This window comes from Asterias amurensis, chromosome 13 (genome assembly GCF_032118995.1).
Source record: "Asterias amurensis chromosome 13, ASM3211899v1".
NCBI classification, from domain to species: Eukaryota; Metazoa; Echinodermata; class Asteroidea; order Forcipulatida; family Asteriidae; genus Asterias; species Asterias amurensis.
Window position 1 is genome coordinate 2,410,048 of NC_092660.1, and position 27,940 is coordinate 2,437,987.

General features: G+C 40.0%; 2 protein-coding genes across 2 annotated transcripts; both read right to left on the reverse strand.

The window, feature by feature from the left end:
• Positions 1-22: 22 nt before the first annotated feature.
• Positions 23-18,023, reverse strand: LOC139946339 (uncharacterized). The gene is made up of 21 exons (XM_071943974.1): positions 17,856-18,023; positions 15,321-15,402; positions 14,649-14,734; positions 13,868-13,906; positions 13,498-13,567; positions 12,726-12,824; positions 11,654-12,203; positions 9,793-10,779; positions 8,681-8,807; positions 7,721-7,851; positions 7,123-7,229; positions 6,784-6,869; positions 6,098-6,179; positions 5,701-5,751; positions 5,074-5,209; positions 4,786-4,913; positions 4,536-4,665; positions 3,930-4,035; positions 2,778-2,835; positions 2,363-2,497; positions 23-1,841 (listed from the first exon to the last, which is right to left on the reverse strand). The coding sequence occupies exons 1-20, from the start codon at positions 17,909-17,911 to the stop codon at positions 2,366-2,368; spliced, it is 3,243 nt and encodes a 1,080-aa protein (XP_071800075.1). The 5' UTR covers positions 17,912-18,023; the 3' UTR covers positions 23-1,841; positions 2,363-2,365.
• A 231-nt stretch (positions 18,024-18,254) lies between these two features.
• Positions 18,255-27,871, reverse strand: LOC139945944 (R3H domain-containing protein 4-like). The gene is made up of 7 exons (XM_071943482.1): positions 27,743-27,871; positions 26,269-26,423; positions 25,455-25,573; positions 24,346-24,508; positions 23,226-23,311; positions 22,058-22,199; positions 18,255-21,785 (listed from the first exon to the last, which is right to left on the reverse strand). Exons 1-7 carry the CDS (start codon positions 27,790-27,792, stop codon positions 21,679-21,681), a joined length of 822 nt encoding a protein of 273 aa, XP_071799583.1. The 5' UTR covers positions 27,793-27,871; the 3' UTR covers positions 18,255-21,678.
• Between the last annotated feature and the right edge of the window lie 69 nt (positions 27,872-27,940).

Below are 27,940 nucleotides of genomic sequence, written 5' to 3' on the forward strand. Positions count from 1 at the left end.
ATTTAATCCGACAATATTTATTCTCATAAAATGAAGATATTTACAGACTTTTATTGACATATCTTACAAAAATAAAAATAACCGAAGTCAACGATTATGTACAAATTACACTTCTAAAGACAACTTTTACAGAAGAATGACATGCGATGTGACTTTGTCATGGGATTTTGTCATGTGTGTGTGCTTGTCTATAAGCACAACAGGCAGCCAATAGGGCAGCCCAACTCCAACCATAGACGGGGGCTCGAAATTGACACTGGACCGCGGCCAGAGAGCCAGACAAACATGTAGGTCTTGGGTTTTTCAATTAAATAATAAAAGCTTTGTCCTCCAGAAGACCATCAGAGCATAATGATCAAAACGTCAAGTTGAAACCAACGGTTCTTTTCTGAACCACCCCAACTCATTAGAGATAGTCATAACATGGTGTTACCACAAACCTATCCATATGGTATTTCCACCATGCAAAGTTTCAAATCCTACTTAAATAATTCTAATAAATAATAATAATAAATCTTATAAAGCGCTGGAATGTAGAAAAAAACTAGTCAATGCGATATATGACCTAGGGAAAATGAATGGTAGGCTTGACAGAAGAGGTTAGTTTTGAGATTGGATTTGAATGAAGAAATGTCAGGTTGTGATCTAAGTGTGAGAGGCAAGCCGTTCCACAGGCGGGGGCTGCATTCCGAGAAACTTCTATCCCCGTAAGCTTTCAACATGGACGGTGGAACATCAAGCAAGTTGGCATCATAAATAATAATAGGCTACCTCATCGTGTACTAGCTTTGTTGAAGAAATATTGGCTTCGAATTTGATCTAACAGTTCTCTGCGGTATCAAAGTAATCTTACACATAACACAAATGAAATCTAGATCTAGATCTCTCCTAGTGCTTGCTTGACTCATTTTGATTCCATAGTCTTGTCAAATAAATTCTGTGCAAATTTTGAACTACAATCCCTGCGGCCCTTTCGTCCTCATTCCTATTGTTTTGGAGCAACACAAATTATTTTAAAAACCCAGATTGCAAGATTAATTGCCCCAAAGTGCACATCATTTGCTGATAAACCAAAATTGTTTTTTTTGTTTTTTGTTTTTTTAAGTTGAGGACTCAAACTAATACAAGAGCTGCCTTACCCAGTGGTGCCCCTTTTAACTGGCATTGTATGTAAATCGGCTCACTATCCAATGCTTTCCCTCCCCTACCCATACGGTATGCCCTAACAAAGGAATAATGCCTTCAGGAAAGTTTGAACACACCGCTGCAATCAGCTGTTTTGTTGTACATTGGCCTCCAACTGTAGGGTGATGTTCATTTTGTTTGTTCAGTTAGCAGGAGCATCAATAGCCCCCTCTATTGACCATATGTTCTCATCAACTCATTTGCTATTAGAATGGTCACCTGTCCTTACTAGCGGGATAAGGACAGGTACTGGCTTATGTATACAGATGTAAGTCCAATTTAACTGCGAATCTCCAGAACCATGATGAAGGCCATGTCTAATGATGCCAGGTCAAAGGTGATTATGTACGTGATTCAACAGCAGATCTCTGCCATAATTCACAAGCCTCAAAGTATGACGTTAGATGTTCAGGCTAAACCCACACAGGCCTCAAAATAACCCACGACACCCACCGCAATTGCTGTGGTGCCCTGTGCTTTTGTGCCCTTTGCAAAGTTCCAATACAACGTTACATTTTCCTCATAGAGTGACTAGCCCCGTCAAGAGCAAAGTTTGAGACCTGTTAACAGAGCAATGCACACGAAAATATCTCACTTGTTGGATATGTTGCCGTAGCTGCTAATATCCTCATCACCAAACTCATTCTCACTACGTTCTGAAAAAAAAATGTAGCCAAACGGACTTACATTAAACTGTATGCAAACAGAGTGGACGTAGTAGCAACTTGTTATGGTCTGTTTGCGAACTTCATGGACGGGCTCTCGGAAGAGTTTACTTGCGACGAGAAAGACGTACTACGAACGGAATTGACATATTTGGATCGTACTATGGATGTGGTGCGATCGGCGACGTGTTGATGTATGTGTGTACACAGAACGGGTTCATTTGTTACCGATCATCCTGTCACACACAAACCCACTTAACATACTTTTACCAGAACATTGGTCACATTGTAGACATTTTCTAGCCGAATCTATACTTCCTGCCACACCAAACCTGTTTTATGATTTTCTTAGTCATTCCTATGCAATGTGGATACTTTTAAGAGCAAACTCTGCAAAGAGACAATCTCTGATTGGTTGGATGGTGGGAGTGATGTCTTACTTTTAGTCATTTAGAACAAACTATGCAATGAGCAGAGCTCTGATTGGTTGGATAGTGTGAGTGATGTCTTACTTTTTAGTCATCTTCTTCATCCTCCGCTGTAGGGATGCTTTTTAAAGTAAACTCGGCAGTTATAAGGTCTCGTATAGCATCGATCAATTCCTCCTGCTGGCTTGGAGAAAGGTATGTCTTGATTGACTTCAACATCTGGTTTGGGAAGAATAATAAATACACATTGATAAGATGTAATAGCAAAAAGCTATGCTAACTGTAATAATAATAACAATCTAGGCCTTAGCATTAATTTTGTGTCTTACACAAAAAGGTACCACAATGCTTTACAACAAAAAATTAAAAGAAATCAGAAATAAACATGCAATGAAAACCAAATGTAGCAGATACATTAATACATGTATTGGCTTTAAGCATGGTCATATTTCACAGGTTAGAAAGAAACTTGGGTTTATTAAGAGATCTGAGATTTTACCTTGTCCACGAAAAGTATATCATAATGCCTGGACCACAAATATAGCATCTCTGACCGGCTGTAAAAAAGAATAGATGCAAAAATCATATGAATTATTTGTGAGCACTTTACTTCAGACATAAGATTGAAACTCAACTCACTTAAAAATTATTACCTTAGTTTGCACATAAGTAAACACTATGTTTCAATGAGACAATACAATAACTATGCGCAAAATAAGGATGCGCAAATTCTGTAAATAGTGGATAACGGGTAATAATAAAGGAATGTATTAACACATAGGGTCAAGTTCTAGGGTAAGTTTTTGCATGATCTCTTTAGATATAGAAATGATAAACGTTTGATCAGTCAATCAATCAATTAATCAATCAATAACCATAAATAACAATAGTAACAATCTCATTTATCTAGCATTTCTAAATACTTGAGTCAATAGAAGTAGCTTAATAGGGAGAAGAGGGAGATTGCTCCATAGTCAATGGTGCAGATACAGCTACCAATCATTCAATAACCACAAAATCATTCAATTAAAGAATCAATCAATCAATGAAACATCAATCTTTAAAGGGTGGCTGCAATGCTTTTTTTAAACGATTAAACAGGACTTTTTAAACCTAACATATTTTTTATTATTTTGTATTAAATGCGCAAGTATTTTAAAAACGGTTTTAAAGAGGTTAGGGAACCTGCCACGCCCCTAAAAGGAAGCCTTCATTTGCATAAACGTGACGTCATGTCGGTAACCCGAGCTGTACGTCCGTGTGCATAGTACATGTACACACATGTGCAGTGTGGCCTGGTACCTAGGCGCGTGTAGTTAGGGACCAGACTTTTCTTGCCAATGATTTTGTTTGTATTCCCGACATGACGTCGATGGTGGGGGGGGGGCACTAACAATCCACAAAACTTATTTGCCAAGTACACAAGTTAGATATATCGGGAATAAAGAAAACACATTTTATTGATGTTCAAAACATATTTCAGAAGTAAATGAGCTCAAAGTTAATTGTTTTATTTGAATTCACAGCAGCATCCCTTTAAATCAACCCACAAAACAGTCATTTAAAACTTGCTAAACACTTGATCTACAAAAGGTATCAAAACCCTTTAAACCATGTAAAGTGTCCAACCTAACGACAAGCTTTTACTTACTATTGATAAACGGCAAACTTTGTGACCAAGTTGGAGATGGTGTTAAGTGTGTCTTTGCTATCACAGTGGCTATGACAAACCACAAAGTCAAACTGGTATGGGCGCCCTGAAGATTACAGACAAGGGTCAAGTTTAAAAGGTGTGGAAAACATTCAGATTTACATATAACTTAAATGCACTAAACACAGTTGGTCATTGTCAAAGACCAGTAGACACACTTGGTGTATCCCAACATATGCATACAATAAAAAATTGGTGGTCGAATTTGAAAGAAATTATTGAAAGAAATAACACCCATGTTTCTTTTCGTGTGTGTCTTCAGATAACTAAAAAAGGTTTTAGGTTTTTATCAACAGCTCTCCTTTGCTAACTACCAAGTAACTACCAAAAGTGTCCAGTGCAAATGAGAAATGAACACATTACATGTAAGTTGAGATTGCATTTCCATTAAAAAAATGTGTGCATTCGTAGGAAGTTTGAACTGATTTTTACTTACAGCTGAGAAGCTGAATTGCAAAGGACACAGCCACGACAAACATTTAGCGCAGCATTAAGAAACAATTTTAAATTCATATCTACATCAACAGAAGGCACTTCTTAACTTACTGCATTTGAGTTCTGGGAACCACTCCTCGCTGATTGTTAAACAACACACTTTAGACTGAGCGATTTGATAGTTGTGACATGGACTGATGATTACCCCAATAAAGGGAGCTCCACCCTGACTGAACCAACCCTGTCAGAAACAACAATCCATATATCGTTATAAAGACACTCAAGATGGTGGCATGGTTGGCTTGTGCGTAAAGCGCTCAGCTCTCACCAAGGTGACCCTGGTTCGATACCTGATACATACCTGAAAGTCGGACTGTGTCTCTATATCTCTAATTGAGGGATTGGCAGCGAAGGCTGGATGACTGTGATACCAACCGACCACCTGGTACCCACGAGATAGAATGCACTCATACGCCTCAGTCTGGGAAACTACAGGTAAATAATCATCACACAAATCTGTTAGTTGAATCTACAACTACACAGGATTAAGCAAAGGGGTTCCATCAATAATAACACAGGTATACATGTAAAATAGAGAAATCACAATAATGTGAAAACTAAAGAGGACACTATGCGGAACAGACTGTACCTGGGTCCATCTCACACTGCATGCCTGTGCTGATGCTGTTACAAGGAACTGCCAAGAGAACATCCAGCGTTCTCTCATCTTTAAGAAAGGTTCCGCCGAGAAGGCCTATGACTTCAGTTGATGACATGTGAGAGTGCTGCAAAAACAAAGGAGAAAAATAGTAATAGACAATAGTGATTTTTCCCAAGAGCCCAAAACTGTAGAAAAACACACTAAGGTAGGAGGTACATGTATATCAAATGACATGCAAATCGTGAAATCCCACTTGGCGTAACTGCCAAAGACTGGTGCACAGCCTATAGAGCTCAACTAGCGGCCGATGGGTTTGCAGCATTTACTGCATTCACTGACTTTTGAGAGCAGGATTGACTGGCACATTCCTGGCGAGTGAGGGCACACAACAAAGTGCTGCGATGTATAACGGAATGTATGTAGTGGATCTAAATGAACAAGGACTCTTGGGGTTGAACAAAGAAAAATTTACTAGAGGGATACGAACCAACGACCTCCGGATTAACGTGCCAGCGCTCTACCAACTGAGCTATCTAGCCCTATTGGCAGTGTCCCTGTTTTGTCCCTATTTTGAACAAAGACTCAACGGAAGTTTAGGCTAGGATTAGAGCTTACCACATCCATGATGACCATTGCATCTGACTGTATCCTGACGTGAAACGGAGCCTAAGAAAAACAAACAACAACAATTCCACTCACTCCTCATTTCAAGAACACTGGTCAGGAGAAAATTCAGGTTTCATTGAAGAGCAGGGCCCGATTTCATAGAGCTACATATATACAAAGATGATTTGTTTGTATAGATTGTGTGTTTAGCACACACAAAACAAGATACTACTAAAAAATTGTGCATTTATAGGGTTACTAGCCAAACTAGCATGTCACATGTCCATTTGTGAAAGGCAACCTCCTCAATTCCGCTAGGCAGAAAATTGTTGTGCAATGTGTTCTGCTTTTGAGAGCAGCTGCATGAAATTGGGGCTTGTTTTGAATGTATGGAAATCGTGCTTACCGATTTGTCTTCAGTGAACTTGCTGCATTCAATCAATTTGAAGGGATCGTAGGGGACCAGTTTAGACTTCCTTGATCCGGTCCTAACAACCAAGAGGATAAGTAAAGTTAGACAGGTCAACTCTAAGCAATCAAACATTTATGAACTATTCATAAATACCTCAGGCAGTTTCGAAATTCATATTGATGGAGAGCGCATTACGTTGGGGTTAGCGTATTTCAAGGGTTAGCAGGGAATTTTGGCTTGTGCGCGTGCAAACCCCACGTTACTAGATTTCTACACTTTCACAGCTAGCGCAGAATTTTGGCGCTTGCAGGAAAGCGGCGAATGATAATCGTAAGCGTGGAATGCTGCGATAAGCAGAGCCATGATATTGGGCCCTGATCGGGATTCAAACCAACATCCTGATGACTTACATGTTACCACCAGAACTTGAATTCAATGCTCTAAACCACTTGGCCATGACACCCTACACCACTGTTATAGTCGAGACGTCGAAGTCCGAGACCAAGTCCGAGACCAAGTCCGAGACCTCCCAATGGACCGAAACCAGCCCTTCCGAGACCGAAACTTTTGCAGTCTGAGACCGAGGACACCCAAAAAAGGTCTGGAGGCGGTCTTGAGACCGAGACCGGGTCTGGGGAGCTACGATACTACCCTACTCCGAGGCTTCGTACCACACTCACCTAACACTCTTTCTTGGTACTGGCTTAGCCTCTGGTTTATCAGGAACTATCGGACTTGCCTCTAGGTCTCTCTTCTTCCTAGTCCTCTGCTCAAAGACAAAAACATTATAAGTGGGGGTTTCATGCTCTCCTGAAATGGACACCAGATGGACACATAATTAGAGTTCTTGAGTACAGCTAACCGGTATGTCCTAACTCCTTTGATTCAATCTGGTATTTTGCTCAGTTAAGACATTTTTATGCCAGGGCTCCATCCACACTACACTCCCCCACCCTTCAGGTCTAACTAGTGGGAGTGGAGGGGTGTTTGGATTGTGATGTGACATTAGCAATAATTACCGTGGACTCTCGACGTGCAGATTGAAAATAAATTGGATTGTCGTCTGTGGCCAAGCGATGACGGACTGAATGGGCACGGCAGTCTATAGCAGATTTATGCGGGTTTTCTGTAACAACAAAAGCAGGAATGAAAGAAGACTGGCCCCAATTTCATAAAGTCTGTATTTATGAAAACTTGCTTACCACAGACAAATCTTTGCTTAACAGAAACTGGTTACCCGCCAAATTTCCATAAAGTTGATGTTGTTGCAACTGGTGCCTGACTCATTGTTTTGCTTAGCAAAGAAATTTGTTAACAGAACATTGCTTAAATGTTTCCTGCTCAGCAACAATGAGCAGGATACCAGTCACAAATGGTACATGGTTATGGATAGTAACCATAATCCTTAGCTAAAGCAGCTCTATAAAATTGGACCCTGAAAACAATCACGACCGGGATTCAAACCCACACTCCAATGACACAACCACCAAAAATTGATGTTCTTAACCCGTGACACCCTACACAAATGCTACATGTACAATTTCATATAACGATTCACTTAAGTACAAAAAAGGAGAAGAAGAAATCAAGACTGAATCAGTTTAATTGTTGACTTACCAACTTGGCAGTTGATGACCCTATTCACCTCCAGAATATGATGAATACGACCGATGGAGTTGACATCTCCGCAGTTTCTCAACCCAGGACGGATGGCCGACTTACTCAGATATTTCGGTTTAGTTTGCACCCTGTGCACAGTTCAAGAAAGATAGTTAAAGATGTACGGTCATAGATTGGTTTTTGTCAACGAAATATTGATATATAAGGCAACTGTTAGTCTTACGTATAGTGTGCTTTCTTGTAAAATTTTGTCTCAGACTGCCCGAGTTTTAATATTGTATTTTTCTTCTTTGTAAATTGCATTCAGCCTTTGGCTGCAATGTGTTTTTAACAATAAACCAATTAATAAAAACAAAAACTTTCCAGAAAGTTAGAAAAGTAGTCATCTGTGAAATGTTCAACTGAATACAGTGGATGCTGCAGATTCAGCCTTTGGCTGCAATGTGTTTTAAACAATAAACCAATTAATAAAAACCAAAACTTTCCAGAAAGTTAGAAAAGTAGTCATCTGTGAAATGTTCAACTGAATACAGTGGATGAATATCTTAAAGCCCCTTCAAGGCAAATCGTTTTCATTATGTTCTGAAACAATGAAGTTGAACGGGCTGCTCGGACAAGTTTGATTGGGAGTATTTTGGACGACCATGCCATTCTGCAATTAACAGAGTGGCAACATACTTAAAGCGAAAAGGACAGACTTCAAATGGAATTGCCGTACTTGACTCGTACTAGGGTGCTACACGTGGTGCAGTCCTGCGCCATTTCAATGTATGTGTGCACATAGACAGGGTGCGTTTGTAGCACGTTTATCCCGTTCAGACAGACCTAACTCATTTATTGCCAACAATTATTTAACGAGGGTCACATAAAATACAAATTGTCCGGACAAAGCTTTACGTTCTAGACAGACCAAACCTGTTGTTACCCAGCCTCTATAACATGTATAAAGCAACTCACCAGTGCCCATAGATGTAGTTTCTAATCTTGAGGTAGCGTTCTGGCGTCTTGGACGATCGCCCTTCAAAATATTCAGGAAGTTCTTCTTTCTCCCACTCGTCAATCTTATCTAAGTCCAGAGGGCGCTCTGGTTAAACACACAAAAAACTTTATTTATTAATAGGGCCTACTGCGCCTTGAACACCCAGCATGGTGGAAATGTGCCCATTACAAGTCTTATTATTACTAACTAAAAATAATAAAAGTCCGCCACTCAGTGACACTCAAGGCGCTTCAACATACAGTATTTTCCTGCAAGGTGTGGGGGACTACATTTGAAGTATGAGACTTACTCCTTTTACATACATGTAGCACCATGTAATGGTTTTATTCAAGGTGCTTTAATGCAATATGCTGCCAATCAAACCAGGAACACCGAGGCGAACCACTTCACTTTACGATAAGTGCACTGGGTCACACAGGACCAACAGCTTTACATCCCGGCATCCAAAGGACAAAGAAATGATACACTTAAAAGTGTCTTGCTTAAGGACACAAGTTTCACGACCGGGACTCTGCTGGTCAGAAACACCAGAGTTTGAATTAGGTGCTCTTAACGAACCACTTCTCTTTACGATAAGTGCACTGGGTCACACAGGACCAACAGCTTTACATCCCGGCATCCAAAGCACAAAGAAATGATACACTTAAAAGTGTCTTGCTTAAGGACACAAGTTTCACGACCGGGACTCTGCTGGTCAAAAACACCAGAGTTTGAATTAGGTGCTCTTAACGGCTCGGCCACGACACGTCCACTAGAGGCAGTTCAAATCCTAATTTTAACAGTGGATACTCTCAGGGTCAAACAGTCGGAGCTTCACTATCTTACATGCCGAACTTCCTACTCAGATATACCGATTCAAACGGCCTCTAGCTTATGAGCAATCTAGGTGGTCTAGTTGGTAAGACATCTGCTCTAGATTAGATTGGCAAAGGTCGTGGGTTCAAACCCCACCCGAGTAATATGCCTGTAATTTTGTTCACAGAACTCTGGAGTACACAGTGCTTAGACAAAGGGTAAAACAAAATAATTTTGTATCCCCGATTCTCAATTTGACACCCCACCAACTTACCTCCCTCATTACAAGGATCATTGCCGCATCCCTCATCTCCAACCGTTTCCAAATCATCTTCATTTATCCCCTCCTTCTGCAACTCAACATCAGTGTCCCCCCTACTTTCTTCATCTTGGTCTGGTCCTGTTATCTGGCACTCATTCTTAAGCTCAGTCACCGGGATGCCTTCATTATGTTCAGGGGGTGTCGGTAAGACTTCACACTCATCATCACACCCTTTTACATGCTCTTTAGTGTCAAATTCCAAAACAGAATCATCGTTCAACTCATGAGTGGGTTGGGCTTCTGCAATACTGCTCATGCAACTGCCAGAAACATTGTCGCAATCCTTCGGCGACTCTTCTGTATTGAACTTTGTTTCAGCCAAGGCACTTGTATCGTCACTACCCAAAGACTCCACCTTGACAACAAATTCACTGGACTCGCATTCCTGTTGACTCGATGGATGAAGTACAACCTGATCATCCTTGGTACTACAATCATATGATGGATCTATCGGTTCTGCTTTCACCGTCGGTTCTGCTTTCACCGTCGGTTCTGCTTTCACCGTCGGTTCTGCTTTCACTGTCGGTTCTGCTTTCACTGTCGGTTCTGCTTTCACTGTCACCAACTTCAGCTGATTGTTTTCCTTCTTGCGACAGGCCTCTGAATCACTACTCTTGGGCAAATCTCTTCCTGACGACAGAGTGTTGTCTTCCCTTGGCAATGGTTCGCTGGGCACCAGGCTGGGCACCTCCCCGACAATACCCAGCTTCTGCAACGCCTTGAAAGACATGCTGTAGGTGTGGTCAGCATTCCAAGCCAGCTCTCTGACCTGAAGTGTTTCCTGAGTCAACTTGTGACAAGCGTTCTGCGATATATCCGTACTGCCGAGGTGCCGGGTGTCCGAGCCACCGATCCTTGGAGTGCGTATGGCGCTATGGTTATGGTCTTCCGATGGGCTAATAAGATTATTGTAGATACGATCACAGGTGGCTGCCAGACCTGATAAAAAACAAAATAGAGGTTCAATGTACTTGATATAAAGGATACCAGGCCCAGAAACGGACACTCATGTCCAGGACAGTCACTGCAGGCCAAGCTTTTACGTAGTTACGCAAGAGACGGTGAACATCCGCCGTACACAATTCTAAAAGGTTGTGTATGGCACAATGGTACCAGGGTTTGCTCATCCTGCAGGTTTGCTAATACATAAGCTTGCCCTGAATCACATTGCATAGCAACTGTCTCGATAGTCTGAGGAATTCAAATGTGAAGGGTGCATTGTAACTACATGTTAGCAAGCCATTGTACCAGACATTATTCAAATCTAACTCGCAAATGGCTTATTGATTTTAAGATTTTCTAATGGAAGTGCCCTATTTTCAAAATGAAAATGGCCTTGCCCTTTCAACATGTTCAAAGATGAAATTCCAGTCTCTAAAGGGTTATAAACACTGGACACTATTGGTAAATAAAAGACCAGTTTTCTCACTTGGTGTATCTCAACATATGCATAAAATAACTAACCTGTGAAAATTTGAGCTCAATTGGTCATAGAAGTTGCGACAAAATAATGAAAGAAAAAATACCCTCGTCACATGAAGTTGTGTGCTTTCAGATGCTTGATTTCGAGACCTCAAATTCTTAATCCGAGGTCTCAAAATCAAATTCGTGGAAAATTACTTCTTTCTCGAAAACTACATTACTTCAAAGTGAGCTGTTTCTCACAATGTTTTATACCATCAACCTCTCCCCATTAATCGGTACCAAGTAAGGTTTTATGCTGATAACTATTTTGAGTAATTACCAATAGTGTCAACTGTCTTAAAAAAATATATGAGATTTAGATTACATTGAAAAGAGACAAACTACCGACCTATAAGTGATCTGTCGAGATGCATAGCTCCTACTGGATCATCTTCAACATCCACATCTTCGTCCTCCGACCCTTCAGGTACCATTCTGACGACACCACCCCCTTGCTCAAGAAGACCCCCTGTACCATCTCTCATTTTGACTTTGGCCTCATCCGCTCTACAATCAACATCACCAGGTCTCGCTTTCCTTTTACACTTAGTTCTCGCCCCTTTATCGGACCTGCCAATCTTCTCAGACGCTTTATGAGTTGCACCGACCTCTGTTGAGACCCTTCTGCGCTTTTTCGTTTTAGATCTCTTGGAGGGCGACAACAAGTCCTTTCTTGAATGTACTTTCAGTATGCGGGAGGAACTCAAATTGGCAAAGCCAAATTTTTTAAAGTGTCTCCGTTTGGAGGTGAGTGGAATATGAGGGTTGGTCGGGGATGTGAGCCTGGTTGGGACCGTCGGTGATCCGGTGTTCAGCGATGCTGGGATGTGGGAGTGAATTGATTCTCGGAAAATGAGGTTTGAATCATCGCTGTTGCAGTTGTCATTCGGCAAGTCAATCTGTTGAAATATTTGGCAAGAATAGTAATTATAATAATCCTAGGTTCTTATACATGAAAGGCTTTATCACACCAATAGGGGCATATCACAGTGCTCAATTTGATGGGTTAGGTATGTGGAGCTTATTGATGTACGTGACCTATTCCTTTGTAGCACCATGGAATGGTTTACAAGGTGCTGTGGCACAATATGCAGCCAATCAAACCAGGAACACTGGGGCGAACCCCTTCTCTTTTCAATAAGTGCACTGTTTTTTTTTTTTTTTGCATAACACAACACACAGGACCTACAGCTTTACGTCACATCTGAAGGACGCAGCAGCTATGGTTAAGTTTCTTGCTTTTAAGGCACGAGTGTCACAGCTTGGACTCGAACCCAAACTCTGTAAATCAGAAACACCAGAGCTTGAGTTTGGTGCTTCCGTGGGAAGGGGGGGGGACACCAGGATTTTCAGTTACAAACAAAAAAATCACATCACTGTTAAATCAAAACACTTTAGTAACATAAGAGTTGGAATGCTACCTTTGATGGAAAGTAGTATCTAGCATAGTTCTTGACCTGAAGTGGTGTCCTGGTTGGGATGAGTTTAGCAATCTGAGTCCACTTGTTTCCATAACTCAGCTAGAGGAAGGTAAAAAAATGATTGGCTTAAATCAAATGAAAATAATGACAGTGACTAACACTAAGTAATGTATTAAGGGCACTGGACACGATTGGTAATTACTCAAAATAATTGCGAGCATAAAAACTTACTTGGTTACGAGGAATGTAGAGCTGTTGATAGTATCAAACATTGTGAGAAATGGCTCCCTCTGAAGTAACATAGTTTTCGAGATAGAAGTAGTTTCTCAGTAAAATAATATTTGAATTGAATTTGAGACCTCAGCTGAGGTCTTGAATTCAAGGCATCTGAAAGCACACAACTTGTGCGACAAGGGTGCTTTTTCTTTCACTATTCTCTCGCAACTTTGACCAAAATTTTCACAGGTTTGTTATTTTGTGCATATGTTGAGATACACCAAGTGAGAAGACTGGTCTTTGACAATTAACAAAGGTGTCCAGTGTGTTTAACCCTATATAGCGACTTTAGCAGCCTCAAAACGACTTGTACCAAAATCCCTATGGTGGCCACAAACAACTGCAAGAAATTACTTACTTCCACTCAACTAAAAAGGTCATATTATTTTCTTGTCTTTTACAAGAAAACATTGAGAAAGACTCTCCTAGGGCCTTTGGCTTCACAGGCAGCATAAATGAAATGAAGTGAAAAGAACGACACAATATTAGCACTTACAAATCCTCTCTCGAATGTCTGTCTTTCGTGTGTTGTCCATCTTAAATAGGGCGACTGCTTCTTCTTAGGCCTGAAAAACAGAGATTGGTTAGAATAGTTTAATTTTCCCGGAGGCAGAGTCTGAAGACCATTAAGTCGATGGACCACCCCGCCCCACCCACTCTAACTACCGGGCAATCTCGGTGGTCTAGTTGGTGTTGGTGAGACACTGCTCTGGAATTGCAAAGATCCTACATTGTACCTCACAACAGGCCCTATGTCTGTGCTTTTCTGTACACATCAGGGTAAAAAAAAGGGTAAAACAAAATTTAACAGTGCCTACTCTTTATTGCTGATGCAAATTTAACATCTATTACTAGAAAAATCCTACCTTTTAGTGCCTGGTCCATTATTGCTTTTCATATATTGACTGATTGAGACAGTTAAGGAACTTGAACAAACAAATGTATCCGCAGCCTTCCAGGATGAGTCACGGAATGTCCAGGGTCCTTTCTCAAACCGCGGCTTGGGCTCCATCTCCGGCTTAGGCTCCCTGCTCTGCGTACGCAGTGGAAACGCAGCGAGGCTACAAACCGGGCCTTTACACGTAGGCCACTACATTTACAGCGTGTCACAAGTATAATTGGTGACTGGTATCTTGTGCATTTTTGCTGAGCAGAATTTTTTTAAAGCACTTTCTGCTTAGGGCAGCTCTACAAAATTTGGCAAAAAACAAAATCGTCTTGCCCTTGACGGCAAAGTATCAAGCCTGTACTAGAGTGTAATCACTGGTTATAGGGTCTGTCACATTTTTGGTAACGACTCTAAAGATTAATGGCAATAACAAAATACGCTGTTAGAAGGACATAAAGGACAGCAGCTTTGGACAGTTTAATGCATTTTGAGAAACATTCCAATTTATATGTAGTACTATGGTAATGGAAACAGATATAACTTTTTATCCCTCAAAATTTGGGTGTCAGAAACATTTTACTGTCCTTCAGGGTCAGAAAATATTCACTCTGGAGTAAAGGCGATAGTTAAACAACATGACAACCTTTTGAAATGAGTTTCATTGTATTCAACTACATACATATAGAAATAAAATAGGTAAACATTGCCTTTAACACTAACTTAAACACGGGTTTGACTTTCTTGAGTCTAAAGGATACCGTTCCTCATGGAGCATACTCTCGATCGTCAGACGACTTTCTTGGTCTATGTCTCCGATTGACCAATCAGTGACTGGAACACCAAACTGTATTGAAAAATAATTATATACTGTAATAAACAATGTGCAAACATAGTATTTACAGGGATGTGATAGGCTGTTGAAAAAAAACTTAGTTATGAGCGCAAAGCAGGAAGGCTTAGGAGCGCAAAGCATGAAGGCTTAGGAGCGCAAAGCATGAAAGCTTGCGAGCGTGAAACCTTGCGAGCATGAAAGCTTGAGAGTGCAAACCCTGATTTTGTGAAACTTTTTTTGAAAACCCTACTCTGCTATAATCTGGGGCGTGTTCCATATGGTTTTACGAATTTGATCTAAGTTATAAAAAAATTGAAAAGAAATGGGGATAAAAAGGAGGGTTTTTTTTCGGGGGGGGGGGGGGGGGGGATTTGTCACTTACAATATGTAAGTGTGTATAAATAACATCCCTGTTAGAATAATATTATTGGCTTTTTATCCATGGTGCTTTAAAATCCCTAGGCGCTATCAAAGGGCTCATTGTTTGTTTTTCAACAGGATTTAAGCAGAGCCAAGTTTTGAATTATCTGTTTACTTTAAATTTTGTTTTTAAACATTTGATTGAGCATTTCTATGCGCCAAAGCCATCAATGCTTACCTCATTCCAAATCTGAGCTTTTTTCTCATCATTGAAGTCATCAGTAAACTGAGTTTCGTCTTTGACGAGGAGACTGCTTGATCTGGATTGGTGATAAATAATAAGAATATTAACAATAGTAACCAGTTTTTATATAGTGCTTTTCACACCCGAAGCGCTTCCAACATTATTACCCATTGGGCCTTAATTCATTCCTTGGATCATCTCAGCTCCCCGGGGAGTATACAACCTGGCCTGTGCAACATTAAAATGCGCTACTCGGCTAAATCAATCACAAGAACCATCTCTGCCCTCACAGGTACCCATTTACCCCTGGGTGGAGAGAAACAATAATAGTTAAGTGTCTTGCTCAGGGACATATTGTCATGAACGGGTTTCGAACCCCAACTCTGCTAAACAAAAGCACCACAGCTTGAGTTCAGTGCTCTTATCTGCTCGACCACGACACCCTGTATGACACCCTAATAATAATCTACATGTACATACATGTAGTTCCTAAAATATTTTCTTTTTGTATCAACCTGCTGAGTTCAGCATTCAGCAATCTGGATTTGTTCTTTGTTTCTGTGTTTGTTTGTTTCATAAACAAAATGAAACCCAACTAAACACTGGTTTAGTATCAACACCATTTGTGTCAATATTTTTTGAACACAATTCATAGCAAGCAGCCTTAAGGCTTATTATCTATAGGGGTCTCTCACATTTTGGGCCTCCGTAACGCCATCTGTTTTCAAAATAGCCATTGTTACCTAGATGGAAATTATTTCGGTCATTAGCTACATGTAGGAATAACTTTGCACTTTCCTTTAAAGCCATTATACACTTTCGGTAAACAGTATTGTACAAGTCCCACACTTCGTGTATCACAACTTATATAAAAAATAACAATCCTGTGGAAATTTAGGCTCAATCGGACATCGGAGTCGGGAGAAAATAACGGGAAAACCCACTCCTGTTTCCGCGCGTTTCGCCGTGTCATGACATGTGTTTATAACAAATCCGTAATTCTCGTTAACGAGAATTTATATTGTTTTACCGTTTTCTCAAAAAGTAAAGCATTTCATGGACTAATATTTCAAGAGAAGTCTTTCACCATTACCTTCTGTAAACCCTGTAAATTATTTGTAAATCTGTGAACTTTTTTTTTTTTTTCTGTACCGAAAGGGTCCAATGGCTTTAAAACTATCTTCAAAAAAATTCAACAAATCAACAAATTATAACAAAAATTACAAGTTTGCATTAATAGTTTAAGGCACTGGACACTAAGTAATTTCTCAAAAAAATTATTAGGATAAAAACTGACTCGGTATTGAGCAATGGAGAGCTGTTGTTAATGTTAGTATAAAACATTGTGAGAAATGGTTCCCTAGAAGTAACACAGTTTTTGAGAAAGAAGTTATTTCTCACTAAATAAAATATTTTAATTGTCTTCGAGACCTCAGCTGAGGTCTCGAATTCAGGCATAGTTCACAACTTGTGCGTGCGACAAGGGTGTTTTTTTCTTCCATTTCTCTCTTGCAGCTTCGACGTCCAATTAAGTTCAAATTTTCACAGGTTTGTTATTTTATGCATAATGTTGAGATAGAGAAAGTGGTCTTTGACATGAATGGTCTTTGACATGAATTACCCAAGGTGTACAGTTCCTCTAAAGTTCCCTTTGTGGAGGTTCAAGTTGAAACCAAAAGAAAGGTTTGAACCTTCTGGGCCTTCGTAACGCTGAATATGTTCTCAAAATTGATGAGTACACGTAGAATAGATGAAAATTTCATGGTCATGGTCATTACATTAGCTAGGATTAACAAGTTGCAGTTTCCTTTGAACTATCTAATTAAAAACAGATTCAACAAATCAACAACATATATTTTACAGTTACTTAAACTTACAAACATTACCAGTTTAACTTAATTAAAAGAAACACCAAAACACCTTGATTTGAAGAGTTGAATAGTGAAAAACCGATGACAAATTTTGCATTGCATAAAAATAAAAATGAATAAAGACTCACTGACTGAGCAATAAACTCCAAACACGAAGGTAGATTATTTATTTCTCATCAAACATGACATTTCAGACAGAAATATTTCAAGGGATGTTTTCAACTATCATCATCATTAGACCGTGTAAGTTTTATGTAAATCTGTGTTTTGACATTTTGTTACGTTCCTTTAATTAAAAAGAAATTTTAGTTGAGGATTTTATTTACTCACTGCTGCTGGTAAAATAACATTTGAAGTATCCACTGCGCTGCATCACTCAATTATCTCAATTATAGGCAGTCAGATACTTTGACATTTTCCCATTATTTTGCCAAAATTATATCAAACGGTACACTACAAATCCAACGACCGACTACAAATTTGGCACAAAAGTTTATCACGAAATCAATGCAACACAAAACATAAACGTCAGTTTCAAGTAAATACATTTTTACACTTAAATAAATCCACATTTACCCCATATATTGACAAAATAATATGTATCGGGTTAGCATACAACTAAAAATGTAATTTCAAGAGCAAAAAACGAATATATTACCCCTCCTTTTCGTCGAAACCTTCGACGTCAATTTCATCTTCCATTTCGTCCGCCATTCTATTTTGAACTGCTGGGTCAAATTTAGGAACAGCGCCCTCTTTTGACCACACTAAAAAAATCGAAGTTGTCTGTCTAACTTTCACAAAATTTCTACTCTTCCAAAAGAACTTAAACACACACACAAAAACTGTTATGTACAGACACAGTACTGATTTTTGTTATGGTACTCAAGGAAAAGTATATTGGAAATAAGCTGAAAATTGGATGTCTGATTAACAATAACTGCTTTCTCCTGCAGCACCACGGATTAAAACTGAACTGAAAAATGTCCACTTGGTTTAGTTTGGGGGTTGGGGGTATTCACAAGAGATAAAATAAATGCATGAGAAACACAACAAATAGCATAAAACATCTTGATGTTTATTATCTTGTACGGTACTTACATTTTCTTACAGTTTAATTTGACATTACAAGACGGCTTTCACATGTACTTTGTGGATTAAAGGGTTTTGAAACCTTTTGGATATCAACACGACATGAATCCCCGCTCACTGTGAATGAAGATGTTTGTAATTTACTATTGATGCAATTCACTTGACGTCATCATCAGAATAATCTTGGCTGGGTCATTTTGGTTTTCAATGGTGCGTTATATCAACGCAGCGTTTACACGTAAACCTATCGCCCACCAAAATTGTGAGCATGGCACAACAATACCTGTAGGAGGAAAACAAAATGAAAAATCACAGAGCAATGTTTTGAGGAACATGTTGCCTTGGATCGGTCGAGTTGGTCGTTTGTAACCGTTTGTTATAAAATGCATCTGGTAAGAAAGATAGAATACAATGATCCACACACATTTGCCTCGAAATTGCGTGGTTTTCCTTTTACTTTGCGAACTAACACGGTCAGCCATTTATGAGTCAAAAATTTGACTCCCATAAATGGCCGACCATGTTTGTCGACAAGGTATAAGGAAAACCACGCAATTTCGAGTGATACTTGTGTGGATCATTTTATTGTACTTCTAATCATACGCATCCTATAACAAAAGGTTACGTACGCTTTTCAAAGACCAACATTGACCGATCCAATGCAACGTATTCCTTTAAATTCCACTAAAATGATTTTCGTCTCCCGAGACAAAAAATTATTGTCATGACATTGTTTTACCCTCTAAAAAACTACAGCACCTCAGCATATTTTAAGGGGAAATTTCTACCATCATTATTATTTTCAAACTGTGTATTAAGTTTAATGTAAATCTGTTACATTGTGTTTTGTGTCCTACAAAAAGTACCCTAACCCTTTAATCCGACAAGTGGATAGAGCTGACAACGACTAAACAACTTCAACACCACTCTACCAACAGAGCTTATAACACATACCACATATGACCATGACATGTACAAATGTTCATACAGCTCCACATATAACCATCACTGTAACTTCATTGCAAAAAAATCAGAGTGCAGTTTTCACTAGTGAACTTTTCCTTTTACAATAAATATACATATCCCTAAACCAGACATTGGCTTCTATGCCACAACACAACAGCAGCTGATTTCACAAAACACTAAGATTAATCCTATCTTGAGTTAGGACGAGTTAGTCCTACTTAAGGTTTACATGTTAGTGTAAGGCCTAAGATTAATCCTAAGTTAGGAAGAGTTTGGTGAAATCGACGGAAAATTTCATAAAGCCTGTAGGCAAAGAAAACTTGCCTAGCACAGAATAGTTGCCTGTTAAAGCAGGGTCAGGCTACTATCTCAAATTATTTTAAGTTTGTACTACTGCTGCCCGACTCAATTTTGGCTTAGCAAAGAAATTTGTCAAGCAGACTCTCTGCTTAACGGCTTTATGAAATTGGGCCCATGTAATGTTTACAGCTATAACATGCGAGTACATTTTCATAGTTCAAACACAAAAACTCAGCCTAGCTTGCGGCACCTTTCATAATTTGAAAATGGGCCCAGAATGATCTCAATTGAGGTAGGTGAAAGTAAATTAGGCTTATTAAAAACGAGTGTTGTTGCCTAGCGGTTAAGAACAACGGACTCAAGCTCTGGTGTTTCTGATCAGCTGAGTGGGCAGGTGGGAGGTCGATTCCCAGTCATGACACTTTGTGTCCTTAAGCAAGACACTTAACCATTGCTTCGTCCTTCCGATGGGATGTAAAGCCATTGGTCCAATGTGTTGTGTAAAGCACATAAAAGAACCCAGAGCGTTTACCGAAAGAGAAGGGGTTCGCCCTGGTGTTCCTAATTTGATTGGAATGGCAGCATATAGCGCCACAGCACCTTATTACATGATGCTATGTATAAGAAGTAGGTCCAATAATTCAAACGTAGTCCCACATACCTTGTAGGAAAATTCCATGTGTTGTGTAAAGCACATAAAAGAACCCAGTGCGTTTTCTGAAAGAGAAGGGGTTCGCCCTGGTGTTCCTGATTTGATTGGAATGGCAGCATATTGCGCCACAGCACCTTATTACATGATGCTATGTATAAGAAGTAGGTCCAATAATTCAAACGTAGTCCCACATACCTTGTAGGAAACTTCTGAACATTAAGCGCTTAGAGGCTGTCCTGCAGTAGGCGCTACACAAGTACGTTATATTATTATTATTAAAATTTGTTCCACACCGGCTGCAGAAACACTAAAAATGTCAATACTCTAAAACATGTTAAAATAACAGTGCCCAATTTCATGGCACTGATTGCTACAAAACTATGTGCTTACGGTGCTCAGTAAAACACGCCATTCTAGTGGCTGTAAACTCACAACTTCGCAGCAAGCAAAGTCATAAAACTGGGCCCCTGATGATAAGCTTCTTGAAGTGTTTTTCGGCAATCTTATTTTGAAGCTTGGTGTTATTATTCAGAGACTTCGGAATGCAAGCTGCAAGTACACCTACCAGGGCCCAATAGACCCTTCCCATGAAATATGTAAATTGCACGTAGCGCGTGCTCACTAACGTTTTGGTTGGCAAAATGACGGAACATCACGTTGTTTTGTACACGGCTAATGGGTGCGTGACGCAGACATGACTGCGCGTCGGCTTAGTGCACAACTCTATGGCGTTTGCCAACCAACAGGGTCTGTACGCATGCGTGAATGTAATTAGCATATTTCATGGGAAGGGTCCATTTCATAGAGCTGCTTAAGCACTAACTACTGCTTTAACATTTTCTGCCTGCAAATATAAGCAGGATACCGGTCACATATTATACACGTGGCATGGTAATTTGGCTGGTAACCTTTTTCTGCTAAGCAAAATTTTGTTGTGCTTAGCAGATCTTTGAAATTGGGCCCAGGTACATTTCCATTGTTCAGTTAGACCTGAGCATGTGTGCATTTCAAAGATCAATGAACAAACCTTTGTTTTAAAAGGTCGGCTAAAAAAAGGCTGATCACCAAAAACACTGGCAGGAAGCTTTTTAAAAAGTCAGACAAACACCACACAAGTTAAAAACTGCACAACAGACCCTATTCACACTGCGCAGTGCACACACACACACGCACATCCCCAGTCCACTTTTTTGGGTGTCCAAAACGAGCAAAAAGGGATGGTACACTAGTTCACTTTACGTGTTTACTTTACACGATGCGCCTCTACCAATTCTGCCTTTTTGGGGAAGTCCATTCCTTTTGTGCACTTTTTGACACACAAAACGGCGGACAGAAGACATGCGTGAATATTCGCTGCGCTTTGTAAAACGGGTCTACACACATCTTCCGACTTGGACGCAGAAAAAGATTCAATTTTGTTCCTGTGGCGAACCCTTTGAATCTGCACTGATGGTATTCGAGGAATGTGGTGCTAGCTGCCGAGGGTGTCCAAATACTGGGAGAGAAGTAACGGCGGAGGGGTAAAAGAGTCCTGACAATTCTCAACTTTGGTCTGACGTCGTCCGTCACAGTCGTAACCTAGGTAATGGGGAGGTTAAAAAGTGTGTTTCTGGTGTTGATGTTGAATATTTTCAATAACCAAAGACAGCATCAGCATTAAAAGTAAATTATTTCTGAAAAACAAATTGCCCTGTGATGTTCACTGCCTCAAACTATATGTAGGAAACTAAAAAGTTCTGTCTGCGTGGAGACGACCTGAGATGGGTGTGTAAAGCGATATATAAAATGATTATTATTATTTTATTATTATTTATATTATTTAACAAAATGTTTCTGGTGACTATTCTTACTTGTTGAATGCAAGTCCATGTACTGACAGACAGCATGAAGAAGCAGACGATCAAAGCTGCAGTTAATATGCGATATGAAGACCGCCCCAGGATCATCAGTGAACCACGGCACCAGATCATCCTCATGATTCTTCAACATGCCCTGAAAGAAATCAATAAATGCAGTCTGGGACCTAATGCCATGGCTCTTTCTACTGTAGCAAAATCAACACTTTAATAATAATTATCATATAGGAAACTTATAAAGGCACTGGACACCTTTGGTAATTGTCAAAGACCAGTTTTCTGAATTAGTGTATCACAACATATGCATAAAATAACAAATCTGTGAACATTTGGACGCATTTGGTCATCGAAGTCGCAAGAATTTGTGCCATCAGACTCCTGAGAAATGCTACAGACCTGATGTCTTTCTCAAAAACTATACTTCAGAGGGAGTCGTTTCTCACAAGGTTTTATACTATCAAAAGCCCTCCATTGATCAGGACCAGAGAAGTTTTTATGCTAATGTATACATGTATTTGGAGTAACTACCAAATGTGTCCAGTGCCTTTACTCGTAAACTTAAGGGAGCGTCTCAAAAGTCGGGCACGTTCCTAGCGCAAAAGATCCAATGGATCGCGGGCATATGCCCGCAGGATCGCAACATCATGACAAAGTATACGCGGAGCGTTCCAAAAGACCGGTCCTGTGGAACGGACAAAAGCGGCGGGGATACTCTTGCGATCCAAAAAGAACGTTCCTACCGTTCCGACTTTTGAGACGCTCCCTAAAGGCAGTGGACACTATTGGTAATTACTCAAAATAATTATTAGCATAAAACCTTACTTGGTAACGAGTAATGGGGAGAGGTTGATAGTATAAAACGTTGTTAGAAACGGCTCCCTCTGATATGATGTAGTTTTTGAGAAAGAAGTATTTTTCCACAAATTTGATTTTGAGACCTCAGATTTAAAATTTGAGGTCTTGAAATCAAGCATCTGAAAGGTGTTTTTTCTTTCATTATTATCTCGCAACTTTGATGACCAATTGCGCTCAAATTTTCACAAGCTTGTTATTTTATGCATATATGTTGAGATACACCAAGTGAGAAGACTGGTCTTTGACAATTACCAATAGTGTCCAGTGTCTTTAAGGGGAGTATCTGTGTTAATAGGAGTTACTGTACCTTAGGAAGATGCTTCCTTCGCAGCATGGTCCGCAGACGAGTACTAATCCTCATGAAGCTTTCCTCTGGGGTATGGGCCGGATGGACTAAAAACCAACAAGCATAAATCATTTGTTACCTAAGTGCCACAATGCATGATTATCATTGCGAAAAATCCCTTTAATAATATTAATAATATCGAAGTCTTATATGTACCGAACAAGGTAATCAAGGCGCCGAGTATATATACAAACTTTCAGATAGGTTATTGCAGTGATGAATTCTGAGACACTATTATATAGCACCTTAAAAGGGTTTACAAGGTGCTACGGCAATAAATTTTTGTTTATCACTTTTTTGTATGCAAGTCGCCAGAGACACAAGGCCTGAAGGCCACTTCAAGGTGTGGGCTACAATTTTTTTTTTCAGGAGCCGCTGCCACCTATTCCTGGCACTGAAACAGGGTTACCCCCTTTACAGTCCATACGGATGTACATGTAGGCTTGGGTATCATCCATCAGAAGCCTGGCTGGTAGAGCAGGAAGCACTACCTCCCCAACTCTACGAAGCAATCATGTTTGTGCAATGTATATTCTGCAAAGGCGTTTGCTCTTCTTTTGATGTCACCAGGGCTCAATTTTATGTAGCCTGTAAAGCCCTGTCCGAAATCGGAGCAAATGGATAACTTACCCATTTTAAGTCTAATGAGAACAGCCAAGGAAGTTTCCCTCCCAGGTAATTTACCCAACATGAATGGGTTGTTTAACCTGGGTAAAAGCCGTCCCGGTGTAAAAAGCCACATCCGGTCCCCGGATATACCCGCTATACACGATCGTGTGATGACAGGTCGGTCACACTCAACTGTTTACACGATTGGAAGCTTGGTTGCACTCATTGCATTCTCGCTGTCATGCCCCCCAGTCAAAGGTCACTGCGATAGCGCCTCTTGTGTTTGTCTTAAGTTAGTTGTACGTGTTTTACCGATCGCATTGGTTAGTTTACCAAGGTCATTAATCCATGTTTGGAGGCTGGGAAGTTTCCATTTTTGGAATGTTAACCACTGTCTCAGTAAAATATTAGTCCAATGTGAACACAGCTTAAGTGACAAAACTTGCTGAACAGCAAGAGAATGTTGAATTACCTGTCCGCTGATCTTCTGCTTTGTTCACAGGATGTTCCTGAGTTGAAGACCCATCCGTCTTCTCTACCTCCCTCGTTTCATCCTTGGACGTCTCCTTCAGAGCAACTTTCTGGAGGAAGATTTCTTGCTCTTCCCCGGGACGGTTCATGAAGTCATTCCATATCTGATGATTTGTAATTGGTTTTGTTTTTAGTTCAATATGGGAGCTGTCTGGCTCAGGGAGAGGGATAAAAAAAAAGTACACAAATAACACAGATGTCATAGATGTTAAAATTCCATCGGGGATAAAGAAAACTCATTTTGGTTTTTACCCATATAAACCGATGTCTGTTAGCACTAATTACTCAGTATTTACCCGAGTTCTGTGAAATTTTGACAGAGCCTCTAATGGTTGACTAAGCTAAAACTTTCTGAGGCAGATGATATGTGGCTTTAGACCCATTCCATCTAATGTCACACACTCCAAAAGGAGGCAGATCATTGGACAATAGCTGTTCTCTGTGCGTAAAATGTGCGCTGACCTCGTGTGCTGATAACGCTTTATGCAAGGGGGAGATATTGATTTCTTACACAATACAGAACGCGCCTCCGAAGAACTGTGAATAATTTCGGGTGTCAACTTTCTTTTGTGCATGTTCGTATACGATTTTGACACCCAAAATGACACCCAGGATAGGCACACATGTGAGTAAACTGCCCGTATTGCAAGGGGTCTATAGCTGACTGGTTGTATTGCAATTCACCCCTGAGCTCAGAATTTCAATACATTAGGGCTCTCAAGTGTTAAATACATTGCTTCTCTCATCAAGGTCCATAAACCATCTCGCTCAGGTCTTCGCTCTTCCAAGGATCTATCTTTAACAGTCCCGAAATCAAAAACATGTAGGGTGATCGAGCATTTGCCGCCACCGCCGCCCCTCGCTTGTGGAACAAGCTTTCCCTCAGTGAAGACATGTGGGACAGTTAATAGTTTCAAAACCAAACTGAAAACACACCTCATCATGACACGCTATTTGTAATAACTTTTCTTCTTGTTAGCGCATTGAGCACCCATTGGGTGGATATGTTTTTTGTGCATTATAAATGTCTTTATTATTATTAATATGTACCTCAAGGCTGTCACGGTCAGCTAGAAGCTGCTCAAAAACAGACTGGCTTGACTCCACAAAATCAGTAATAGTCACTTCACCAAAATCATTCTCATCCACCAGACTCAGGAGGAAGCATGCTACCGATTCAAAAGAAATGCAACAGTGAAATTAAAAATACAGGGAAATAATAGGCTGGTTGTTGAAAAAATAAGTATGAACTAAGATAAGATAAGAACTTTATTATCCCACACTGTATGAGCGCAAAGAAACTATAACTTGCAAGTACAAAAGTTTGTGAACGCAAATGCTTGCCAGGGCAAATCCTGTAACTTGGCGAAGCCTGCTATAAATGCACATCACATTTAAAAGCGCTCATTGGTTAAAGTGATTTCAATTGTTAATATACTGTTGAACTAGACTTTATACTATCTTAGAGGTAACACCATGACGAATAAATGGAAAACACGCAGCTAAGTACGTGCAGTGCACAGGTTCAGCCAATGAGCTACCTTCATTTGACCTCTAGTTGAAGTGCTCTACTCACATGCGCAAGGTCTAACTGTATAGAATACAATTACAGGTAAGGCCTGGGCGACTAGTGGAACTTACTACTCGACTAGTCATTCCTCAAATAGTCGCGACTTTGACAGTCGCGACTGTGAATTATGTTGTCATGAATAGTCGTGAGCGACACTATTTGTTCACCAAGCAGGTAGTTGCGCCAATTTTGAAGTAGTTCAGGTGGCACGATTAACCCGAGTAGGCAAACAATTTGTAGTCGCAACACAACTACTTTGACACTAGTCGCCCAGGCTTACTTCCGGTAACTCACTGTTTTCATAGCGACGGGTACGCTTCTGACCACCAGTCTTATGACCAGCTGACTTGGGCTGCAGAGTCGGGCAGCAGTGACGGTTCTGTTTGTGCTTTGGTTTCTTGTGTACATCGGGTTTAGGTTCCACAACATCATCGCCCGTCAAAATCAACCTGATCAAAAACAAGGTTTGTTCAATGTAAATAGATCATCGATGGATTGCACAAAGTGCCATCTACCGCCATATTTGATGATAAACTTTGGAAAAGTGCATGCGTGATTTGCTGCGCACAACTCTCAGCCAATGATAGCCTTTCAGGAGTGCACGTTTCATTGAAGATGGCGGTCAATAACGTCATGTGCAATACATCTACACTGTATGGAGGTGTCTGACTTAGCGGCTACAGCTAGAACCTTCTGCATCATCATGCATTAGAAGTATAGGCCATACACCCTTAGAAACAGTCGTAGCAAAAGCTGTTGTAGAAGGCAAGTCAAATGAGGACTAATTTATAATGAGGGAATGAATCGGGGGCCTCTTTGTTTCAGTTTCTCAAATCAGGTAAAAATATGAAGAAATTGCAGCTGGTTTTTGTTTGCATTGTAAAAATCTTCTTTACAATATTGTAAAGAAGATTTTTACCAAGGACATGTTATGTCAGACAGTGCAGTTGCAATGATGTCCTGCTATACTAGGCCTAGGGTTAAAAATTAAGCTTACTGTACGTCTCAGATCTGTACTGTACATCTATTATTTACCAAACTAAGGCCGTTTCCGAATTAGTGGCTACGGCTGCAGCTACGACCGTTGCCTGGGGTGTTGCGAAGGGCGTCCTACACTTCAATGCATGACAACGCGACGATCCGGCCGTGGCCGTAGCCGCCAATGCGGATACGGCCTAAGTTGTTTTTGGCACCTAATTTATCCAGATACAATTATGTTTTTGGTGACCTTCCTTGATTGATGGGTCCGGTAGTGTTCAGATATATGTTTGGTGGGGTCAGAATCAGACTCATTCAGGTTCAGTAAAATAAACAAGTTAATAAATAAATTTAAAATTGTTCATTAATTAATAATATTAGTGTTTACTATTATAATAATTCCCTTTTTTAAGTTCAATCATGCTCAATTCATCACACACATCAGTCATCAGTCACCCACTTCCTTACGAAATAAAAAACCTAATAATATTTATAATAATAATATAATACTAATAAATAGTATTGTTGTATTATAATTATAGGTAATACGTAGTCTTCTTGGCCCTGAATTCAACTTTTAATTTGTAGCTAAAACACTTACTGCAGAATAACATTGAGCATCAATTTATTGTGTTTGTTTGGTGTTAGTCCGCCCTTGCAAAACCTTATGCAATTCATAACAAAACATTTCTAAAGCGCCCTCACCCATCCGACAAAATGTACAAAAATTCCGTCTTTATCCCTTGTTTTCTTTCTCAAATTAGTTTAAACAAACATATAATGAACCTACTTAGATTCCTCAGGCAGAGTGACGTCTTCGTCTTCTTTATTCACACCCATTATTGCTAATTTTCCCGATTTTCTTGCAAAAACTTCCTTCTGTAATCTAGCTGCACCTTTTTGCTGTCAAAGCCTTGACATCTGATGACGTCACACTTCCAGGCTCATAAAACGCTAGTCTTGCTTACAAGAGGCAACCAACGTTCAG